This window comes from Idiotropiscis lumnitzeri, chromosome 9 (assembly GCF_059441095.1).
Source record: "Idiotropiscis lumnitzeri isolate Australia: NSW breed Sydney's pygmy pipehorse chromosome 9, RoL_Ilum_1.0, whole genome shotgun sequence".
NCBI classification, from domain to species: Eukaryota; Metazoa; Chordata; class Actinopteri; order Syngnathiformes; family Syngnathidae; genus Idiotropiscis; species Idiotropiscis lumnitzeri.
This window is the reverse complement of record NC_142399.1, coordinates 11,465,849-11,487,008: the sequence shown is the minus strand read 5'-3', so window position 1 is coordinate 11,487,008 and position 21,160 is coordinate 11,465,849. Positions and strand designations below refer to the sequence as shown.

Below are 21,160 nucleotides of genomic sequence, written 5' to 3'. Positions count from 1 at the left end.
TTTGTTAGAATATTTTTTTATAATTTTTGGGGCATAAAACTGTTTCATCCCACATTTTGTTGCATGTTTTTTTTGTCTGCTATATTTCTATTTCCCCCCTCATTTTAGTATTTTATTTAATCGTACAAAAACATCCCAATTGATTGACGTACAAGTACAAGTCAAGACCAACATGGAAGATTGGATGGCTCTTGTTTTATTGACAGTACAATTGCAGTTTGAGCAAATATAAAATACACAAAACATCCACAAAATATTAAAAAATAAATAAAAATTGCCTTTATTTTCTCTTTACAAACAAAATATCTGACCAGACAATTAGAAACAAATGAAAACCTACTGGTACCAGATATTCACTTAAAGTGTTTTACTTCATCTCGGAGGGGAGGGGGAATGGTAGCCAAAGTGTGACCTTGGGACAAAAAAATGCAACGTAAATGTTTATTTTTTTATTATTATTTTTTTTTTAATTGTTGCCTTGCATCTCATCAGAGTAGACGTCCGAGTCCCAAAGCCTCTCAGTGCGACTACTAAATGTCAAACAATTTCTATGATGAGAAGCAATTCGGGAAGTGGTTTAAGACCATAAAGTGGATTCATGTGGACAAAACTGCTGCGGGACCTTTGCTCGGCCCCTTGAACACAACAGTGTACATTTAGACGTAACATGAAGCCACTCGATACAATCAGAAAAGAGGGACGGAACAGAAATGTCCAGCAGCTTCTTAAAGCTCAATCTGCCACAAATTAACATTAAAATGGCTACAAAACAACATCAGTATTCAAACATTATAAAACGGCAACATTTTTTTTCCTCCTGTAAAAAGTCCAATTGCAAATCATAGAATACGTTCAGTGTTTCTACAAGCTTCATGGCACCTCATCCAACAGGCCAAATCAAGATAAGGCAGCGATGTAACAAGTTAACAATTAGCTAAGCTACATGTTAGGTCATCAACTTTGGTAAGTGGTTATTTATTAGATTTTTTTTCATTTATTTTTTTTTTTAACTGAAAATATGCTACACACAATATGTCACTCGCACATTCACATGCTACTCGAGGTCCAATTACTGGGCAAGTCAAACTTATTTTATATAAAAAAAAAAAAAAAATCAATGGGCGGACTGTCAAGTGTTGGGATGTATCGTGTATAAAACTGCATCGGTGAAATTACGGGACAGATTCCTGTAGAAACTGTTTTTCAACGTCACATTAAGGCCTCAGCTGTTTGAAATACTGAAGTACAAAAAGTCAGGAAATATGCATTCCGTTGGTCTGAAGAGTTTGGGGGAGAGTCTTGCTTGAGGGACGACAATTTTAAGGCAGGACGTTAGTGACGAATGGTTCACACACCAGGAGGAGGCGATGAAAAGCGAGTTCATTTGTAGCTCCATTTTATTAATCGTTCTTTCCGCTTTCAGTTGACAATCAAAAAACAATACAAAAAAACGTGTTTTTCAAATTTTAGGCTCAGCTCAAAAATACGAACTTTTGTTTTTCTATTTGATTTACAGGATTTTATTTGAAAATGATTTATCAGGATCCGGTGATCCAAGTCGAACAGTGGAAGACTGTTTCCCTTCATAGAATAATTGCCGATGGTGTTTTAAATTTTAAAAAATTTAAAAAATTAAAATCCTCCCAAGAAAATCAGCAATGTGCCTGCTAAAATTTGTGTCGGTTTGTTTTGTTTTTCTTTATGTTTGTGTAGATTTTCGGTCATCCAGGTCAGGCTCATCGTTAACGGTTTGTTAGTCAAAATTCTTCAAATTTGCAACTATGCTATTTGTCCTCGCTATAATGCAGCTGATGGATCATTTGCTTGCGGTCTCTATCCCAATTAGTGTGGCAGATAACTTAGTAAACTTACGAGTCTTGTAAAAATAATACGGTACATTAAATATTAAAAGGAAATTCAGTCCCGTGGCCCCCCATCTCTTTTTTTATTCATCTGAGCCTAAAAAGTAAGATTTTAGTGATAGCTGAAAAAAACCCAACTAATCATTCTATTTCTTTTGACTGCCAATTGGAACTGAAAAGAACGACGAACACACCGGTTATTTCGGCTCAATTGTGTACAAGGGCCTCCTTGCCGCTGGGTTGCATGCGGCTGAAAGGCAGTGTGCCGACGGTCGCTAAACCGAGACCTACGGAACCGTCGGATGCCGGAACCTTGGCGGGTTCCCCGGACGCCGGAAGGATTTCGGGCAGCAGCTGTTTAGCCGGGAGCTGCTTGGGTCCCGCGCCGGTGGAGGACGGAGGTGAGGTTTTGGCGCACTGAGGCTGAGGCTTGGTGGGCGAGACGGGGCTGGTTGCAGCGTCCAAGGTCCCGTCTGGGTCAAGCATCAGATTGATCACTGCGACACACACACACACACACACACACACAATGAATGTGAGCTAGCTTGTGATGATGTGCAAAAAGCAACAATTGCTTCATGTGGAGGCTTTCAACTTCAGTGAGCGTTTTTTTTTTTTGTCTAATACTGTAGAAAATTTAATGTTTGTGTCATTTTCATTGACTTCGCCTTATTTATGGATGTCGAATTGAAGTTAATAATTGACTCATTTGCTGTACTGGCTCGTTTCCCTTAATGTGCAGTTATTCGACTTACAAGCCGGTGCGCCCAATGTATGGATTTTTCTTTAGAAATAGACCTGTTCATTTTTTTTGTCTTTTTTCCTAAAATGTTTTTAAGTCGGCAATTAGCATTTTTATTTTGTTTGTATTTTTCACATTTCTTTTAGTTTATCTAAAATTTGCAGTTATTTTTTTTCTATTTTGTTGCATTTTTTGCCTCATAGTTATGAGAACAGATGAAAAACCAGAATAGAGCGAGAAGATAAAAAAAACAAACATTGGGCTCCAAAAAAAAAAAAAACTGGGGGGAAATTAAACAAAATATAAGTAAATCACAAAAATGTTACAAAAACTACAAAAAATAAATATTTAAAAAAAAATGTTTACAACACACAACAAATGAAAACGGTGTACAAAATAAGAAAATATAAAATTACTAAAAAAAATAGAGAAAAAACTAGACAGCAATACAAAAATATTAGGAACAAAAATTATTATGATGAAAAAAAAAACACAATTAGATCGGAAAAACAATCGGAAATCCAAAACGTTGAAAGATCACTGAAATGGAAAAAAGTGCACATTAAAGCACTTAATGATGATGAAGACTCTTACATGTATATTTAACCATCCTGTGACATTCTGTTGATGTTAATTGACATGCTCACATAATTTCACATATTAGATCACATTTTTTGCCAGTGAATGCATCATAGAAGGAGGTGGCGTGTGTAATGCATTTATTAACAGGACCCTGTGAGGAGTCCAAGCGTCTTCTTTACCTTCAAGCTGCTTCTCTACTCTTCTGAGCTCAAGTAGCACCGAGGAGATGTCCTGCACAGACAAACAGCAACAACACAATCACTTGCCTCCTCATACACTGAACTTGCATTACTTCTGAAATGTCAAATAGATGGAAGAGGCTTGACTACCTTGTCGGAGGACTTCAAGAGTGGTGCGTTGCTTTCTGATTTTAGTTTCTTTTCAATGTCCTCCCAGTTCCTGTCCTGATCCTTGAACAATATCCTGGACAGCAACAACAGCATCAGGATGAAATTTTATTGACTTGTATTGTATTGTATTATCTTCATGAATTCTAATAATAATGTTATCATAATAACCGGATTTTTCCTGCTGTTTTATCAGTAGACAGTCTGATCTTGGTGGACAGCTGAGAGACTGAATGGATCAGAAGGCTGTCCAAAACTGCCTAGAAGGACAGAGAAATACAAAGCGTCAACACACCATGCATGTGTGCCTCATGGGGGTGCTGTGCGTGTGCGGGTTCTCACCTCCTCTCGGTTCCACGTGCGTCTCCTGAGCGCCCGGGGCTCGTGGCCGTAGGCAGCTCGGGGACGGAGCTCCACCGGCTTGCCATTGGTCTCCGGCCCGTCAATGACCGGAGGGATGTTGCGGAATTTTAGGCTCTCGTCAAACACACGATCCACCAGCTGAACATGCGAAGAAGAAGAAGTTGGGAAGTAATGATTAATCACAGTTAATTAGGGAAATCTTTTGCAAATAGTTAGTTAAAAAATTGAATCGCTTGACAGCACTAATTTGTACAAAAAAAGTTAAATATTAGATGACATATGCAAAAAGGTGACTAAAAAGAGCAAATATAATAAAAGGGAAATACAAACAAAAAGTGACAAAAAAATTGAAAAAGAAGAAAAAATACAATAAGATCGCGTAATAAAAAAAAGAAAATTGAAAAAAATATCAAAAACAAAAAAAAATCAAAACATCAATGAAAATAGGAAAATAGCAGATGAAACAGACAAAACAACAAAGATACAAAAACATTAAAAACTGTTAGTTGAAGCAAAAATAAAACAAAATTTTATTTAAGAAAAAAATGGATAAAAAATGTGATGGGGGAAAAAAAAAAAAAAATCGATGAAAAATATAAAATTACCCCAAAATTTTAATTACATTAAAGTCCAAAACGTAAAATCATCCATCGGCAAAAGAAAAAAACAAACTACTAAAAAAATACATGAGGACATTTCATTAAAAACTGAGAACATTGGCTGAATAATGAAGAAGAAATTACACAATTACTTAACAAAAAGCAAACCTCAGACAAATGAAAATACATAAAAAGAAAAAAGACACCAATAATATACAAATATTAGTAATTGAAGAATGAACTGAAAAAAATACACAGAAAATGAAACGGGTAAAAATTTGAAAAAAAACAACCCTAACCGTATTAGATGTTGGCGAAATATTACTTCCAGGGATGTGCAATATGGCGTAACGATAACTCCAATTTAAATTTTTGAAAAATGGCGTTATGAGGCTTTGAAACATGAACGTGAGAAGATGTGATCTGACGAATGGAGAACAGCACACCGTAAAAAGTGAGAAGAGGATCAAATCAGGCACCTGTCTCATGCTCTCCTGCAAGTCGGGCGGCGCGGGCCGAGCCGGGCCTACCTCTTCGCGGGTGTCGACAGCCGAACCCGGCGTGGTGGCGGCCGTGCTGGCGGCTGTGCTGGGCGCCGTGTCGGATGAGCTGACCGAATCGATTTTGCCGGCCACGTCGTGGATTTCTCGCGCCAAGGTGGCCAGGTCCTTAGCCAGGTCCTGGCTGATCCTGCGCACACATGGGAACAACCTGTTAACCATCAGACAGGGTGATTTAGAACATTGTCAAAAACATGCAGCAGTCACTTCTGAGCAGGGCTGAACAATTCATCAAATTCAAATCCACACCGCAATGTAGAAAAATGCCATTTGAAATTTGCAGAAGTTGCAATTGGATAGAGAGAAAAAACTGCTTCATTTCAGACAGCTGGTAGGCTTTATTTTTTTTTTATACGCACGTGTATATTTTTTTTCTGCATTAATTTAGTGTCTAAAAGTGCTGTTCCGCAGTTTCCATCTCATTGTTTTATGAACCATGAAAAGTTGAAACGATAAAGCCACATATTTGTTTGCATTGTTGTTGTCATGGGACTGATTTATGTGTACGTCACAAAACATTTATACATCGATGGGTACTCGACCCTATTTTGCCGGTCAGTCCTCCGTCTGCGGCCTGATCATCGTCATCGTCCCTCGGTCCTTATATCTAATAATATATGTTCTGCGCCCCAGTACACTTTAAAAACGGACCAGTGCATGCGATAGCATTACAGTTTTTGTCAAAAACAAATACATGGAAAGAGGACCTTGCAAAAAGTCGTGTAATTAAATTGCAATAATGAGGCAAATACAAAAAAAAAACAAATTTCTCAAAATGGTTCAGCCCTACTATCAAGGATTTTACGAGCGGATCAAAACCTGGCAATCTCCTCGCTGTGCGTCGTCCAGTCTCGGATGTACTCGTCTTGCTCCTTCATGCGGTGTTTCAGCACCACTGCGCCCACCCCCGGCAGTGCACTAGAGGAGCCCGTTCCTGAGCTGAAGCCCGGAGTCGCTGTGGCGCTGGGTCGGGAACCGCGGGCTGGCACGGGGTGATGCGGCCGCGTGTGGGGGCGCCCTCCGTGCTTTGAAGAGTTGCGGCCGGAGCCAAACTCTTCCTCTGAGGTGGACGCGTACTCGGGAGGCAGGCGTCTCCACCGGTTGCTGCTGGACACTGGAAAGGCGGAATCATGACACTTTAGTCACACTTACGGCAGCCAAAAAACATCTGTTAAAGTTAATAAATGAGTCAGCCGTCAGAGTCTGTTAAACGTTCGTACAAGGAGCCGACAAATGAATTCTACTCCAATGTGTTTAGTATCATATCCTCTTGGAAAATAAAAATTGAAGGGCAACTGACTGAAGCAAAGTGTTATAAAATTAATAAAAATAAATTGCAGCAAAAGAAAATGTTTTAAAATTGGGCAACAGCAAAAAAACTGCATTAATGAAGCTGCCTGCACCATGATGAGACAAGAACGCTCTTAGGCAAGTAAAAGTGTCTTGAATACAAAACTCCACAAGGGGGAGCAATATTCCAAATCCAAAGACAATTTTTACTTGTATGTTGAAATGGCAAGAGTGCAAGTAGAGCATTTGAGCCTTCATCACAATTCGACTTGATTTACGTGAATCTAAAAGAGAACTCACTGCAACACCGCGCAAGAACCTGGGTCAGCATCTGGACACTTCATTAAGTACACAACATATGAAACCATGTGGATGTAGCTTGCAGTGGCATCATAAAATGCAAAATTAAAATGGCAAATATTAGTGCAGATCATTGTATCGAAATGAGGTAACTACAAGCAAGAACGCCGTTATCTCAAGAAAGACTTTCAATCCAGCTACATTCACTACCAGTGGTAAACTATTTCTCACAAATAAATCTCTTTTACAATCCAATTCAATGTCTTGGAAAAGTCGCACAGAAGCTGTTTCTGCGGATGCCACCCAGGTCTTGACACGCACACGCACACACATTCCTAACAAGATTCCAAAGTGCCAGTACGGTACCAACAAGTTCTTCATCTGTGTCAGCGCCGCCAGGCTCTGGATGAGAGCTCTCTGGACGATCAAGACAGTGTAAACATTGTCACAAAACAACGAGAAGGACAACAGACAAATGGCGGAAGAATCAATAATCTGTTTGAGTTCTTTGTTGTGCTTCTTTACCTGTGGGGGAGCAGTAACCAGTCGTAGTGGTCTTGGTTCGAGCCTCGTTCAGCTTGGACACGCTGTTGGCCCTCATCCTGGGAGTCAGCTTGCTCTCGGCGGGCGTAGACGAGCGCAAGCCCAGACGCAGAGCCGTCTCGCCCAAAAGGCGCGGCGAGGCAGTGGAGCTCCGCGCCGTGGCGCACTCCGAGTCGCTGCGTGCTGAGATGGAGCCCACTCGGTTGCGACGCGGCTGCGCCAGCATGTCCAGACGCGACAACCCCCCACAGCCGGACGGCGGTTTGGAGGTGGAGCTGGTGGTGGACACCTCTGACGCCACAGACACTCGGTCTGCATCGGCCAGATCAGTGTCCGAGGTGTCCCCCAGTCGGGCTCGGCGGAGGAGGGAGGCTCGGGTGGGTCGAGGTTTAGGCAGCGCGGCCTGCTTGCTCAAGGAGGACGACGTCGCGGCCTGGAGACTCCGGTTACTTTTGGAGGAACAGCTTGTGGCGTTCTTGGCAGACCTCCCGTCATGTTTGGAATCCAAGCCATGTCCAGAGTAAGTCTCCTGGTCTGACGAGAGGATGTCAGAAATGGGGAAGGAAGAAGTCTGGTCATCATCAGTGAGATCAAGGGAAGGTTGGCGGGCTCTGGAAGAAGACGGCTGAACCGAGCGGCGCGCTTCAGTCCAACTCGCCGCTTCCGCAGTTCTGCTTTTGGCCTTCCTCTCCAAGCGGTCTCGTGCACTGGCGGAGACGCTGGACTTGGATGCCGTGCTCATGTTGCTCGTCTCCCGGTGGATGCTACTGAGTGAACGTCGCTTCTGCACACTGCCGACCTTCCCCTCGGCCTCGCCGGCCACGTGACTGGCCGTGCTGGCCGTGTCCACGTCGGACTCCGGCGAGATGGAGTCCGTCCGAGGGTGGAAGCCGTAGCCTGAGACTTGACTGCTGACGCTGCTGCTGGTTTTCGTGGTTTTTGGCTCAAGCTTATTTTCATCCCTCAGTTTGGCCTCCAGGAAGGCCATGACGGCTTCGGTGTCCTTCAGGAGCGTGGCCGTGTCCATGCTTCCCACCGAGTCGCTGCGCTCGCGGGTTCCAGCGCCGCCTCTGTTGATGCGCGGGATGAGCTCAGTGGGGACGCTGCCGCTGGGTTTCTCAATGGTGAAGCTGCCTTGACGTACCAGAGGCTTCCCCGATTTGTCTTCCTCCCCCTCCTTCCTTTTCTCAGACTTCTTCCTGCGCTCGGCACTGCTGGAGCTCCGCACGGCGGCCTTGTACGGAGAGGAGGTGGCGCTTGGCTTGCGTTTGCTGGTCATGTCGCAGTTCTCCCGGGGAGGCGGTGGTGATTGCCCATCTCCCTTGTTCTCCTTCTCCTGGGGTTCTGTGTCCTGCTTTTCTCCGATCTCAGACCTCGGCGTCTGAGATTTGGCACCGCTGCGGATGTCATCCGTGGGGAGAGGTGGGAGGGTCCTTCGCTTACGATCAGTCACACTTGACGAGGATTCGCCTCGGTTGAAAGGCCCGCTGGACTTCAAGGCATCACATCCTGAAAGAGTTGAACACAGTACTAATTTAGTCTTTTAATTCAAACCACAGATCATTGAAAAGAGTGGTTTTGCAGAGTTGGGAGTGTATTACAAATGTCGAGGTCATAAGTAAGTCTCAAGGCTAAACATTAAAATTTCAAGTAAAAAATAACTAATACTAAAATTGAAAAAACATTTTCGTTAATCCGAATAAACTAAAGACATCTCTTAGCTTTGAGTTACAAATGTTGCCCGTGACCATTCGCTTCTTCACAATCTTCTCAAAAGCACAATAAACTTTGATTCATCATCACGAGGTGGCCACTGCACATTTTCAAATGAAAACAGCAACGATTGGTTGAGTACTAGTCAAGCTGAGTTTTCCTTGAATTGTAAATTAGTGACTTAAGTCAGACCTGAGTCAAGCTGTGGGACTCGAGCCGTCCACAAGTGGTGCAAGGTGACCGCGTATGCGCATACCTCTTTCTTTGTCCAGAAAAGTCGCAGTCTCGGCTCCAGAACCTTCCGGATCGGTTCGGGTGTGGTTGGCAGCCAAACTGGCCCACTGGGAGACCCAGTTGGAGTCCTGAGGGACCCGAAGAGAGAACAGGGATATTCAAGTCAAAATGCGTAACGGCAGCAGATGGTGAATGGCGTTAGTATTCATGTATAATGAAGTACGTGATTTGGAGGAAAGCAACAAGATGGATATCTGACAAAAGGAGGCGGCGTGTTTGCCTAAAATGGAGCACAAATCCCAGCTCATTTGTAGACAAGAGTCTCTCGTCAATTTATTCTAAATTTCACCTCTGGGTTAGGTGAAAGAAAAATGCTATTGACATTCTCCTTGGCGGGGGGGGGAGACAGCCAAAAATCTAAATAGCAGGAAGACTTGCTGGTGCACACTGGCCCTTTTCTTCTTCTTCAATGCAACTGCCTGCAGGGCAGAATGTCTTTGGTCTTGTAAGCAGGATCTAGGTCACTCTCAGGGAGAGCATGTCTCCTCCCACGGACTGGCGAGAAGAGGAGTCGTCCGGCCGTGGGTGTGACCGCGACCCAGATTTCTGGACTCCCCTACGACTCTTTGAACTGTTCATTGACAACACGCCTAATACGAGAGCTGCATCCACACAACACGTGATACAAAAAGATTGGTAGCCGTGATGGATGACAGAAAGAAACAGCTCTGGGTATGACACAGGCCAGCTGAACACCACAATAATAAACCGTGTTAAATGAATAACTCACACAAATCGACTGTTAATCAAAGAAAAAACATTATTGTATTATTACCCCCTTTCCTGGTTCCGTTTCCTTTCCTCTTCCCTCCCCTTGGAGGTCCAATATGGAGGAGTCCTGGTTCTGCTGCAGCCCAAATACCTGCAAATATAAGCACCCTATGATCAATTTCAGTTACCTACAACCGCATGTGAACCAATCAGACCACATCATCGTATAGGAGTGGACTGTATGGTGGCCAACCGAACCACTCCTAATGAAATTACAGAAGTCTGTTGAGGAGCCAAAAAAGATGCAATTTAGGTAAGGGGGGTGTCACTTGTATAGCGTTACTCAAAGCGCTTCACACGATTACCTCATCTACCTACTGATGAATACCATCAGGAGCAAGTGGGGGTCCAATATCTTGCTCAAGGATACTTTGACATGGTCACAGTGGCCGGGTATTGAACCCACAACCTCTTTGTCGGGAAACGACCAATCTACTACTGAGCCACGACCCCCCACCCCACGCCCAAAGAGGTAGTTGATACCATGGAAAGAAGGACACATCAACCCAACTGATCAGAAAAACTCGCGCCAGCTAACGATAGGAATCGACACAACACTTGTTGTTTTGACCATTCTGCATACAGCCCAATAATTATATCAATCCTTGCAAAGTACATTGTGTTGTAACGTGCAAAAGTTGGAATAAGTGACGCCGTTATAGCTAGCTAATCTACCTTGTCAACCATGCGTCGGGCTTCCTCCTCCTCCAGGTTGCTGTTTTCCAGCTCGATGGTGTAGGTCCCGTTATCACTGTGATCGTCCCCCGCCTCCCTTGCCGCTGCCACGGCTGCTTGCCCCGTGATTGAGGTGTCCTCGCTGAGGCTAGTGGGGCTTCCGGTCGCCAGCCCGGTGCTGATTGAGCTCCGGCCCACGCTCGGGTCTTCCGACCTCTGCTTGAGGAGCACGCGGGCCGCTGTGGGGGCGCCTGCAGCCACTGTCGCAGAGATTGGGGCCAGGACTTTACCTAAAGGGAATCCAAACAATATAGAAACATAAATGAGAAAATATCAGTATATTATTTTGAAGAGTATCAAATACAATGATGCAATAATCATGCCATAACATCACCTCAAAGTGGAAACTAACAAATAGCTCTGATTTTATCCAGATTTCTAAGTTTTCAGCTCCGCAGCAAGCAGCATATATTGTTAAAAAAAATCACAATATTAATATTCGTATTGAGTTGACTGTATTTTAAATTTTTTTTTTTTAAATACAAAGTCAAGGTCCAGGCATAGACAAACAAGATTCAGTGTTTCGCGGCTTTTTCCAACATAGTGATCATCATAAAAAAAATAAAAAAATCTTTAAAAAGTAAGACGCGTTGCTTCGAAGATACGAACGAACTTGGAGGCGTTGTACACACCCACGGGCAATCATAAGGCGTATGATTGGTTCCCGGCTCTCGAGATCGACCAATGAGCGCACAAGTGGCTTCATCCCGTGAGCCGATTGTAGCATCAATCCTTGTTTTATATACCAGTCTACATTAATACAGGAAAACAAACGGCACTTTTGAACAACGTTCTGTTGGAAAACTCATGACGTTATCCAAATGTGTCGTTTAGTAAGTCAGAGTCGAGCCGTATAAGCTGACGGTGAACAGCTGTGTTCAAAAGCTGTGAGCCAACAAGTAAGGCTCGCTCAGCACGACGATATATCGGAAAATAAAATGTTAAAGTGTTTGTTAAAGTTTGTCTTAAAACACTGACCGGCAAAAAAGGGTCAAATGGCCAGCTCTGAATGTAACATAAGATTAGTGTTAAACTCGCATGTTAAATGTTAGTTACCTGAATCTGAGGCGGTGGTCGCCGAGGTGGAAATGCTGAACACCTTGGGCTGAGAGGGGGGCTGTGGCCACAACCCCTCGCCGCCGGCTGCACTCAGCAGCGGAGCAGTCTGGGAAAAGGAATACGAGCGCCGCTTGCGAGGATTCTCCTCGTCGTAGAATTCGATCATGAAGGCCGTGCGGCTGCTGCCTCCTCGGGAGCCGCTTGCTGCGTTCTCACCGGCCGCTCCTGCTCCTAATCCCACGTGGGCGTGCGCAGCTTTTAGACGTTCCTCGAGGGCGTGGCGCCGGCTGGCGAAGCGCAGGCCATTCTCGGAGTCACTCTGAGTGCCATCTTCATGTTTACTGCCTACAAGGATGAGAAGTGATACTTAAACAACAGCAAATAATTCACACCACTCCAAAAAATGCTTCTAATTACCGATACTGTCTTCATTGTATCACAGGAAAAATACCACAAACTGATCGGGTGATGTCAAGCATCTCGCGACATTACCGTTAAAGGCAAAGTCAACACAAAAATGTTCTTTCCAATAATATGTTCTATGTAGCCCCACTAGTCTAAACATCTCATTCTGATTAACATTGCGTTTACGAAATATGAGTTAGGCAGCAAAATCCAGCCGCGGGACGGCCATTTTGCCGCTTGCACTCGACTGACAATGACATTGCAGTTGCTCAGGTAATGACCAATCACCACTCATCTTGCAAACGTCACATGAGCAGAATCAGAAAACAGTGACATACTGAGTGTAATTCAGCTGACACCAGTCGAGCTCTAAGCAGGACACGCCTCCCGCCGCCATATGACTGCATGTATCAGCCAATCATTTTACAGCTGTTGCTTTTTCTGCACCCATGTTGCCAATGCAAGCAGGGCACAATAATATACAAATAGGTGAGTTTTTGTGAGAGTGAGAGTGACCGCATCGGCAGAAGAAGATGACAATGAGGAGCCGACAGCAAGGGGGGAGGAATGGCTTTGGGGATTAAAAGAGAGGAGGGGGGGTGGTGAAAAGTGATTTGAGAAATGGGAAGCTTGTGGGGGTTGCAGGAAAAGAGGATAGGTCTGGTTTTAAGTCCGACATTCAAGTTGAAGCAAGAAGTACCCGACGAATCAGCATCTTTCTTACAAGAATGTTGGACATTTAAAAAAAAAACGTGTAATTCGTCCAAAAGGTAAGAATGCATAAAGGCCAAAGAAGCTGAGCTGATACACAAATGCCTTTATTGTTTTGTCCCCAGACAAAGAAGCTGTTAATGGAGAACAGAGAGGTCGCCTTTGAGACACGGGCGCTCTGCACTGCTTGTTACCACATGAGTCAGGCTTTTCTGCCCAAACACAAACACAAACACAAACACACTGAACACATATGCAAATGTGTGTGCAGTCCAACAAACATTCAGAATTCAAAACCAACAAGGGTTCTTCATGAGCTGTCAGAAAACACATTCAACATTTGGAATGCTTTTCTTATGCTCGCTACCGTACACCCGAGACCTCACCCAGAAAAACAAGATATGAATGCGTGACAGGGCAGGGAGAGAACATGAAGTCTGTATACATGCTGTCCAGAAAAAAATATTTCATTATTTTCCCCCCTCCATGCAGATGTTAATGCAAAAAAAAAAAAAGGCAAAGAAAAGGATAAATGAGTAAATGCATAATGCAGCATTCGAAAGACAATCTGTAGTGCTCGCAAGAAAACTGCAGTCTCAAACTCATTACTTTCTAGGTTGCTAGCTGGTCATTTTCTCTGGTTGGTCTTCCATTATTTTTGGTTAACGACGCCATTGAGCCTTCAAACTTTCGGTTCTTACAGACATGCCCCTGAGCAACTTGCCGCTAAGCTACTACGACAGTCATCTGACATTCAAAATTGCTTCTTAACCAAACAAAATAATATTATGAGTCATAACATCACTACTACATGAATCTAAGACAAATTCTACATCTCCCTTGTCTCGGCTGAATCTGCGCTTTGCTGCGCACACACAGCATCCACAAGAGAAATGATTGACAGGTGCCCTAAATCTGCTACCAAATGACTTACTTCCACACGATCCCGCGTCCGTCACGCTTTAAGTGCAGTCCGTGTCCTGTGGGTCCTTCTTTGCCTCTTAAACATTCTACAACTGCTACAACATCGCCCCCCTTTCCACCACATGGCAGCCAAAGCGACTAACGTCACTCTACTTCCCTCTTTGTCCAATCAGCGCTGGCATTCTTGCAGCCGTCAGCATTGCGGGGAGGTCCGTTCGCCGCCCACCTACTATCCGACATCCGCAGCATCCATTATAGGTTTTTTTCCCCCATCTGTCTCCTTCCCAAAACAACTTTCTCTTCTTTTGTCCAACAACACAATGTCAGATTTTGACACGGTGTTGCCTCCATTTAAGCAGCTTTCAAATAGCTCACAATCCCCAAGTCAGTTAACAAACAAAATCACCAATTAAATGAGGCACCTGACATGCACGTAGTATAACTCTGCTGCATTGAAGGATCATCCCTGCTTTCCACTCTGGCCATTTTCATCAGCCGCCTGTCTGTCAGGCGACCTCCTCCCCCCAATACATCAGCATAAATTAGCCTCCATTTAATTAACTGAGCACTCTGCACGAACACAAACGAGAAGCAGGCGTGTTTCTGCGTGTGTTTCTGCCCGATTGGTGCAATTCCTCACCTTTTAGCCTTTTGAGGTGCACCGGCACGTCACTCTTGTTGCTTTTGCTGTCGTCCTCCGTGGACTCGCCGCAGATCAACGTGGGGTCGTTCTGAGCCAGCCAATCGGCCACCTTGCTCTCCGACGCCATCATGGCCGCCTGCAATGTGCTCAGGTCCCTGCCCCCCGCCCCTCCGCTGCCCGTGCCGCTCCTCCTGGCGCGGGACCTGTGCTGGCTGGGCATGAACTTTGAGACGTGGTCTTTGATGGTGACCCTCCCTGGGGAAGTGTTGTCGAACTCTATCGTGAAGGAGGCGTGGCCTTGAGCTGTATGTGGGTTTTGTTAGAGTTTGAATATAGACACCATGTGGATAAACAGCGGTAAATAATCATTTTGCATTTATATGCCTTCCACTTGTGTATGTATTCACCTGCACTGCTGTGAGAGCCAGTCCCCTCCGTGTCCTTGGTTGGTATCTCATGGATGCCGTTGGTGGCCACGTGATGATTTTCCTTGGTAGGGATCTCCATGTAACCTGGGTTGTGCCCATCCTCTCCATGACGAACCTCTTTGTCCTCTGTGGATTTAAAAAAGAAAGAAAAAATTGCGCAATTTCAATAGTTGACAATACTAGAAATAAGGTATGGTTCATCTTTTGTGGTTCAGATTCTATTTGGCTGGCAGGACCTTTTGTGTTCACCAAGGTTGCGCTGAGTCTCGCTCTGCCCCTCTGTCGTATGGTGTTCCACATGGTTCTGTTTTGAGGCCCTTGCTATTTTCGTTGTACTTGCTGCCCCTAGGGTCCACCCTACTAAAGCGTGGTATTTCCTTCCATTGCAATGCGGCTGACAGTCAGATCTATGTCCCGCTGAGCAAAAGAGGCATTCTCCCCTCAAGACCAATTTTGACCTGTCTTGAGGAAATCAAAGCTGTGATGTCACTTTTCTTAAATTTCAATGAAAAGAGGACAGAAGTTATGGTGTTCGGTCCCAGTGGCCCTTCTACTTTCAATCATCTTTATTATTCTGAGGAGCAGTTGTGGCAACATACAGCTGTGTGATTTTAAGAAGCAAACTGGTTTATAAATCGTGAGGCATGTATTTCAGGCGAATGTGACGCATGGTCATGGCGTGCTGAAAGTTTGGAACTGCTCTGTAGGCGGCATTTTGGCAGAGTAAGCCTCTTTGGGGATGAGTGCAACTAGTGACATGTAACAACCAAATAGGAACAACAGAAATATTTCCCTTTCTAGTTTAACCGTTTGTGGAAGTGGGATGAACTGGCTTTGGTGATTTGGAACATTTCATTAGCATGACACTATCCAATAAATAATTTGCATAAGTAATCCTATAAATCCTTCAGTGGAATCGTCCTAAAAAAGCCCCAGCCAGGCTTTAAAAGCATCACAAAAACAATAATAGACTTGGTATTAGAGCTCAGTCAACCTCGTCTATTCACAGAGGGAAGAGAAAGGGATGTGCACAAAATCAACAAAATTCACAATGAGAATCTGCCCTCAATCTGTCTCCTCATCTTCACTTCACTCGGCCTCAAACATTACTTAAGTCTATTGAAGCAGACAGACTAAGCAAGTTCCTACAATTTTCAAACAAACTTCGCATAAAGATGTTTTTTCGTCAATACAGTAACACGCTGCCACACTCACCTACTTCTACAGCATTCGTCTGCGCTAGTCGGATACCGGCTTTAATAAAACCCCAATACAAACATCAAAAATTGTTAAAAAATACAATCCATGTGGAATCGGCCTGACTGGCAATAAAACCAAACCGGCAGCTGATGATGCTGGCGTAGTATCCATCCAGATGTGACGAGAGATTTGAAGCCGCTTTAGGGTAACCTTATCCGCTAAACCAGTCTGGCCAAACTGATTTGATATCGCTAAGCTCTTATACCATTGGTGCAGTCCTTAATCCTGTTACCCTTCCGAAGCAACATCCTTGAACATGACGTCGAAGTCAGACGGCCAGCCACACATATAGCGCTAGGCCTGTAAAAAAGCCAATTTGTATGCACACAAGAAACTGCCTGTAGATATAATTGGGCATTGTGTCAGACCGTTTGTGTGTCATTTTAATGATTGTGAGGTAAAATCATCTGTGAGATGTGAAACGTGAGAATAGACATATCCTACCATGCTTTTTGCCTGAGGTTTTGTTTTCCTGCTTGAAGGAGTTCTCGTCATCCGCGTCCCCGTAGCCCCACCATGCCGGCTGTCCGTACAGGGGGGTCCCACGAGGCAGCGCTGCAACATCTACTGTTGGACACAGCATGGGCACACATTTTAATGGACGTACTTTGGAATGTGCAACAAGTTTGTTTTTTGTGCCACCCATAAAATATTCATGGTGGCACAACACCATGTTTCTTTTTTTGTGTGTGTAGTAGTTCCTGTCTGCTGTGTCGGCATTCAAATCATCAATTTTCAGACCTTTTACAGAGGTATAAATTTTTTTTTGTTCCAGAGAGCCCTGAGGGGGAGGCTTTTTTTTTTCCAAAGCCTCCCTTATAATTAACGCCAATTAACACATACCTATCATGTCTACCCTTAAATACCATAGGAATTTAAATAACTGCCTATTGAGAAAAGAAAAAGACAGTGGTAATGCTATGAGTTTTTTATTTTAGAAATAGAAAGTGGTGATATTAGTAATGGTCTTTTTAAATTGTAATCTTGAGGAGAACAAAAAGGTATCTTGTTGGGACAAAAAGTCAGTTTTACAAGTATGAAGTCCTATTTTATATAATATAATGCAGTTACAATTTAACAAGAGAAGAAAGTCATATTTTAACAATTGAATTTCTAAAATACAACTCTGTTCTAATGATCAGCCATTTTATTGTGGGAAATATTTTCTATATTTTAAAAAAGCATGCCTTTTGTCGTCTAAAAAAAATAAATCAATAAAAATACCTTCAGGGATGTGTTACATTTGTGATGATAATGCAATGTAGTCGCCGTTGAAAAAAGGCTCTTGCCAAGCATCCATTTGCAATAACCTTTTCTCTTACACAGGACAGCATACAATAACGTGAACGAAAACAAGCACCCAAAATCCCACGATTAATACATTATTCTTGAAAATAAATCCTCGTCTTTCAACTTTTTTTTCCACCCAAGTGTCTTAATCACAATATAGCAGGCTAATTACGGATGTGGCCTACCAAATTGCGTGCCATGTATGTGTGGAGGTCCGTCCTAAAAAAAGAATTTGTCTAGCGCAAGCAGTAAAATCTGTGTGAGGCCTTCATTACAGTAATACCACAGTACGTCTATATAGAACCACAGGAGGCTCTCATTTCAGACGTCAAACTGAAGATGTACTTTCGCACTATTCGCCATTACATACCGCATGCGCACGTCTGTGATGGCAAACATGCGTGAATAAAAAGCAATGCTGCCATATGGGTTTGTAGTATGACGGCACTCGAGGGCCTAATCTCAAATCATAACTCAAGCTCCATTGTAGCCTCATTTGAACATCTGGAGTTTAAACAGGACCCCTGCTGGTGAGTGACGCCTATGATTAGGAACTAAATTACTCATGATGAAATGACGTAAGTGCATGTTGGGAAAGGATGTAAAGCCCCTTCCATCGGTGACCACGTACACCCCCACTGAGATAAACCCCATCAAGTGTGCATTTTCTTAAAAACCATAAAAACCTAGACAGTACACTAATCATACAAAATATGCAACTGCGTGTTAAAAAGTGCAATCTGAGGGTTGTTTTCACCATCCCGAAAAAGAATATGCCCAACAAATCCATTTTTTTCGCGAAGTAATAAAAAAAGTGTTATTACACAAGTCATGTTGATATTAACCATAAAAGCAGGGCGTATGCTTTGGTTTTGCTTTCTTTTTTTGTCAGCATAATTTCATCATAACAAAGAAAGAAAATAAAATGCTCTAGCAAGGCAAGTCCGTTTTGGTGCAGATCCACATAAAGTATTAAATTTGTCATAATATAAATCCTGATTTTTAATTTTGTGAAAAAGAGAGGAGGTTTGCCCTTTATGTTTCTCTCTTGTTCTCACCTCCAATCCTTTCTTCTGCTTTGAGAGCGTCGGAAGGTTTAGGTGGGGCCTCTTCAGAGGGAGAGACCCCATCTGTTGTTGTTTGGCCGGGCCTGGGGGTGCCGCCACTGGGAGACTTTTGCGCCTTTGATGGGGTCTTATTGGGAGACTTGCTCGTAGTAGTTTCACCTTTGGTCGACTTCTTGCTCAGCTGGAGGCCACTGGTGAATTTTTCATGCTGCAAAGAGAAGATGGATCAATGTGAAGACTGGTACGACTCTTTGATTGAGGTGGAGCTGTACTGTGGGCTGACCTTGAGCGCCTCCTCGGGCACAGTGAGCTCGCCTCTCTCCACCGTGAACCAGTTGGTATGTACGAGAGCCAGGTAAGGAAACAAACAAGTAACAGTTGCACCAGATGCATGTAACATTTCCTTGAGGAACGCCAGTGGTAGTGAAATGATGAACACATGGGTGGATGTGTGGACATGTGTGAAGGATATCATATCCAAATCTCAGTTTATCCTCCAACTTGAGAGTGATGTACATCTGCTCTTGAATGCGGACATCGTTTACAAAGGTCTGTGGGGAGAAGAACTCGCAAATCAGAGGTGGATTATCCATTATTTTTCATCCTGTCCGTCTACTTTATTTAGACCATTCTGTCCAAACCAAAGGGAAAGGTGACATTTCTGAATCTTTTTTTTTTTTTTTTTTTTTTAAATGTGGGTAGACCAAAGTCAACGTGCTCCGCATGGTAGTAAATGAAGCACAGCAGAAAGAAAATGACCCGAACAGACTACAAATCTCCTGAGTCAGCAGCCGCTAAATTCCCTTCAGTCCATTCAAACAAGTGAATAGTGGGTGACAAAGCAGGAAGCGTCTCTGACTCGGACTTCCTGTCGAAGATCTGCAAAGGATGTGGGCGACTTGCTGCGTTTGCGTCCGAATCACTGCATGTGACTCAACACCACATAGCAACTGTAAGCTCACTTCATGTCAGAAAATCCTGTTTTTTCATACAGGTGAATACTGCAACATTTGACGTATGGACACAATCTTAAAGTCTTCAGTAAACATAACATAAGAAGTCTACACACCCCTGTACAAATGCTAGGTTTTGGTGATGTAAAAGAATTACCAGGACCGGAACTTTTTCAACCATCAAAGTGATGTGTATCCAACTCACTTGAAGTAAAGATTGAATCTTTGAGGGGGAGTAAAAATAACTGCAAAAGGGGGCTTGAAATGTGTTCACACCTTGTTTTAACTGGGACGTGGCTGTTTTCAGAATGAACCAATCACATTCGAACATTCACATTAAATAAATGAAGTCGGCACACTCCTGTCACCATTCATAGTGCCTCGAACTCACCACAAATAATGATCAGCTGCTGTAGGAGACATTTTATTTATTTTTTTAATTATTTTTTTTACTTTTGAGGAGAAGCCAGAAGGTTTTGTCCTCACACTGACAGCTGTTCATAACTGCTTGCACCTTATCTCAGGCCCCTGTTTCAACTGAAGAAAAACAGCCCCTCCTAAGCATGATGCTGCCGGCACCATGCTTCACTGTACATCCGGTGTTGTTTTGGTTAAGAGCAGTGTCACGTTTGCACCAAAACAGACATTTCGGAATTACGGCTAAAAAGTTCAACCTTTGTTTTGTTTGACCATAACAAATTCTCTCCAACACGAAGGAAAATGTATAGCGGTCAGATGAAATGAGGGTGGAACAAAAACCGGGCTTTTGAATTGGGGTGTGTAGACTTTTTATATCCACTGTGCATGTTTATGCAAACATTATATGGAATGAAGGAAGGAACTATGATGAAGTTAAGGGTGTAAATGTATAGCCCTGTCTAATAGAAAAGTAGCGCTTTGTCGCCATCCTGTGGCATCTATAGGCAATTGTAAACCTGCTTGAGGGGATATAGGATTTTCACAATTCACAGGTCGTCTCTCAGCCCTTATCCCCTGCAAAGTGTGTGCGAAACACTCGCACACCGTCAATCAATAACATAGCATGTCCCAAGGGCGTCTCTGTGTAGCAATGGTGGCTGACCCTTTAGTTTGCCTAATAGATTGTGAACATTTGTACCACGAACATTCAAAATCAACCTCACGCCTGATTGATTAGGTCAAGACAGTTCATGGCTTCTATTGGTTAGTGAGAAAACAAGTTAACCTTTCCGGATGAATCCCCATTTCCCCCCATTGTCATCTTCCCATCTCGGTCTTTATTTGTATTCCTAAATCCTTTGCATGTTTTCGTTGAAACACTCACCCCATTCAGGCTTCCCAGGTCCTTGACCTTGTGTTCGTCTGAGCTGGGCTCGTAGTTGATGACGGCGTGCTGTTTATCCACACTACGCGACTGTCAAGGACAAATAAAAGGTGGCGCATGAAGTTTACAGATGATCGTTGAAAATCGGTTTCAGGTCATTGAGTGTAAATTGTTCATCGTGACTCAGCATGACTGAAGAATGGAAATCATTTCAAACGAACCATTTGAAGGCTGTGTGTGCGTTCCTGTCAAGATAAATTCTGGAGAAAATTATGAAGAATGCTATTGTTATTCCACAGAGCATGTCAGGGTCAGATGGCGAAATGTTTTCTGGTGTCAATGTCATCTTGAGTTTTGCTTTGCCTCACTCGTATAATGTAAGGAATTCCCGGCAGCCTATAAGACTCATTCCTTTT

General features: G+C 43.5%; 1 protein-coding gene across 8 annotated transcripts in view; it reads right to left on the bottom strand.

Annotated features, from left to right (window-relative positions):
- Positions 1 to 175: 175 nt before the first annotated feature.
- cep170aa (centrosomal protein 170Aa) overlaps positions 176 to 21,160 on the bottom strand; it is a 30,116-nt gene continuing 9,131 nt past the window's right edge. Inside the window, exons 3-22 of one of the 8 annotated variants that reach the window (XM_088304733.1) lie at positions 20,745 to 20,834; positions 18,961 to 19,039; positions 18,772 to 18,830; positions 18,480 to 18,696; positions 16,576 to 16,698; positions 14,851 to 14,997; positions 14,441 to 14,746; positions 11,758 to 12,105; positions 10,642 to 10,931; positions 9,971 to 10,057; positions 9,158 to 9,263; positions 7,171 to 8,697; positions 7,012 to 7,062; positions 5,875 to 6,169; positions 4,975 to 5,206; positions 3,876 to 4,034; positions 3,705 to 3,793; positions 3,516 to 3,609; positions 3,366 to 3,417; positions 176 to 2,359 (exon numbers count right to left, since the gene is read on the bottom strand). In XM_088304733.1, coding sequence (XP_088160859.1) covers positions 2,070 to 2,359; positions 3,366 to 3,417; positions 3,516 to 3,609; positions 3,705 to 3,793; positions 3,876 to 4,034; positions 4,975 to 5,206; positions 5,875 to 6,169; positions 7,012 to 7,062; positions 7,171 to 8,697; positions 9,158 to 9,263; positions 9,971 to 10,057; positions 10,642 to 10,931; positions 11,758 to 12,105; positions 14,441 to 14,746; positions 14,851 to 14,997; positions 16,576 to 16,698; positions 18,480 to 18,696; positions 18,772 to 18,830; positions 18,961 to 19,039; positions 20,745 to 20,834 — 4,641 coding nt within the window. In that variant the 3' untranslated portion in view covers positions 176 to 2,069. Of the gene's footprint in view, positions 2,360 to 3,365; positions 3,418 to 3,515; positions 3,610 to 3,704; positions 3,794 to 3,875; positions 4,035 to 4,974; positions 5,207 to 5,874; positions 6,170 to 7,011; positions 7,063 to 7,170; positions 8,698 to 9,157; positions 9,264 to 9,970; positions 10,058 to 10,641; positions 10,932 to 11,757; positions 12,106 to 14,440; positions 14,747 to 14,850; positions 14,998 to 16,086; positions 16,342 to 16,575; positions 16,699 to 18,479; positions 18,697 to 18,771; positions 18,831 to 18,960; positions 19,040 to 20,744; positions 20,835 to 21,160 lie in introns of those variants that run through there. The other 7 variants (XM_088304737.1, XM_088304735.1, XM_088304738.1 and 4 more) reach the window with 7 other exon arrangements.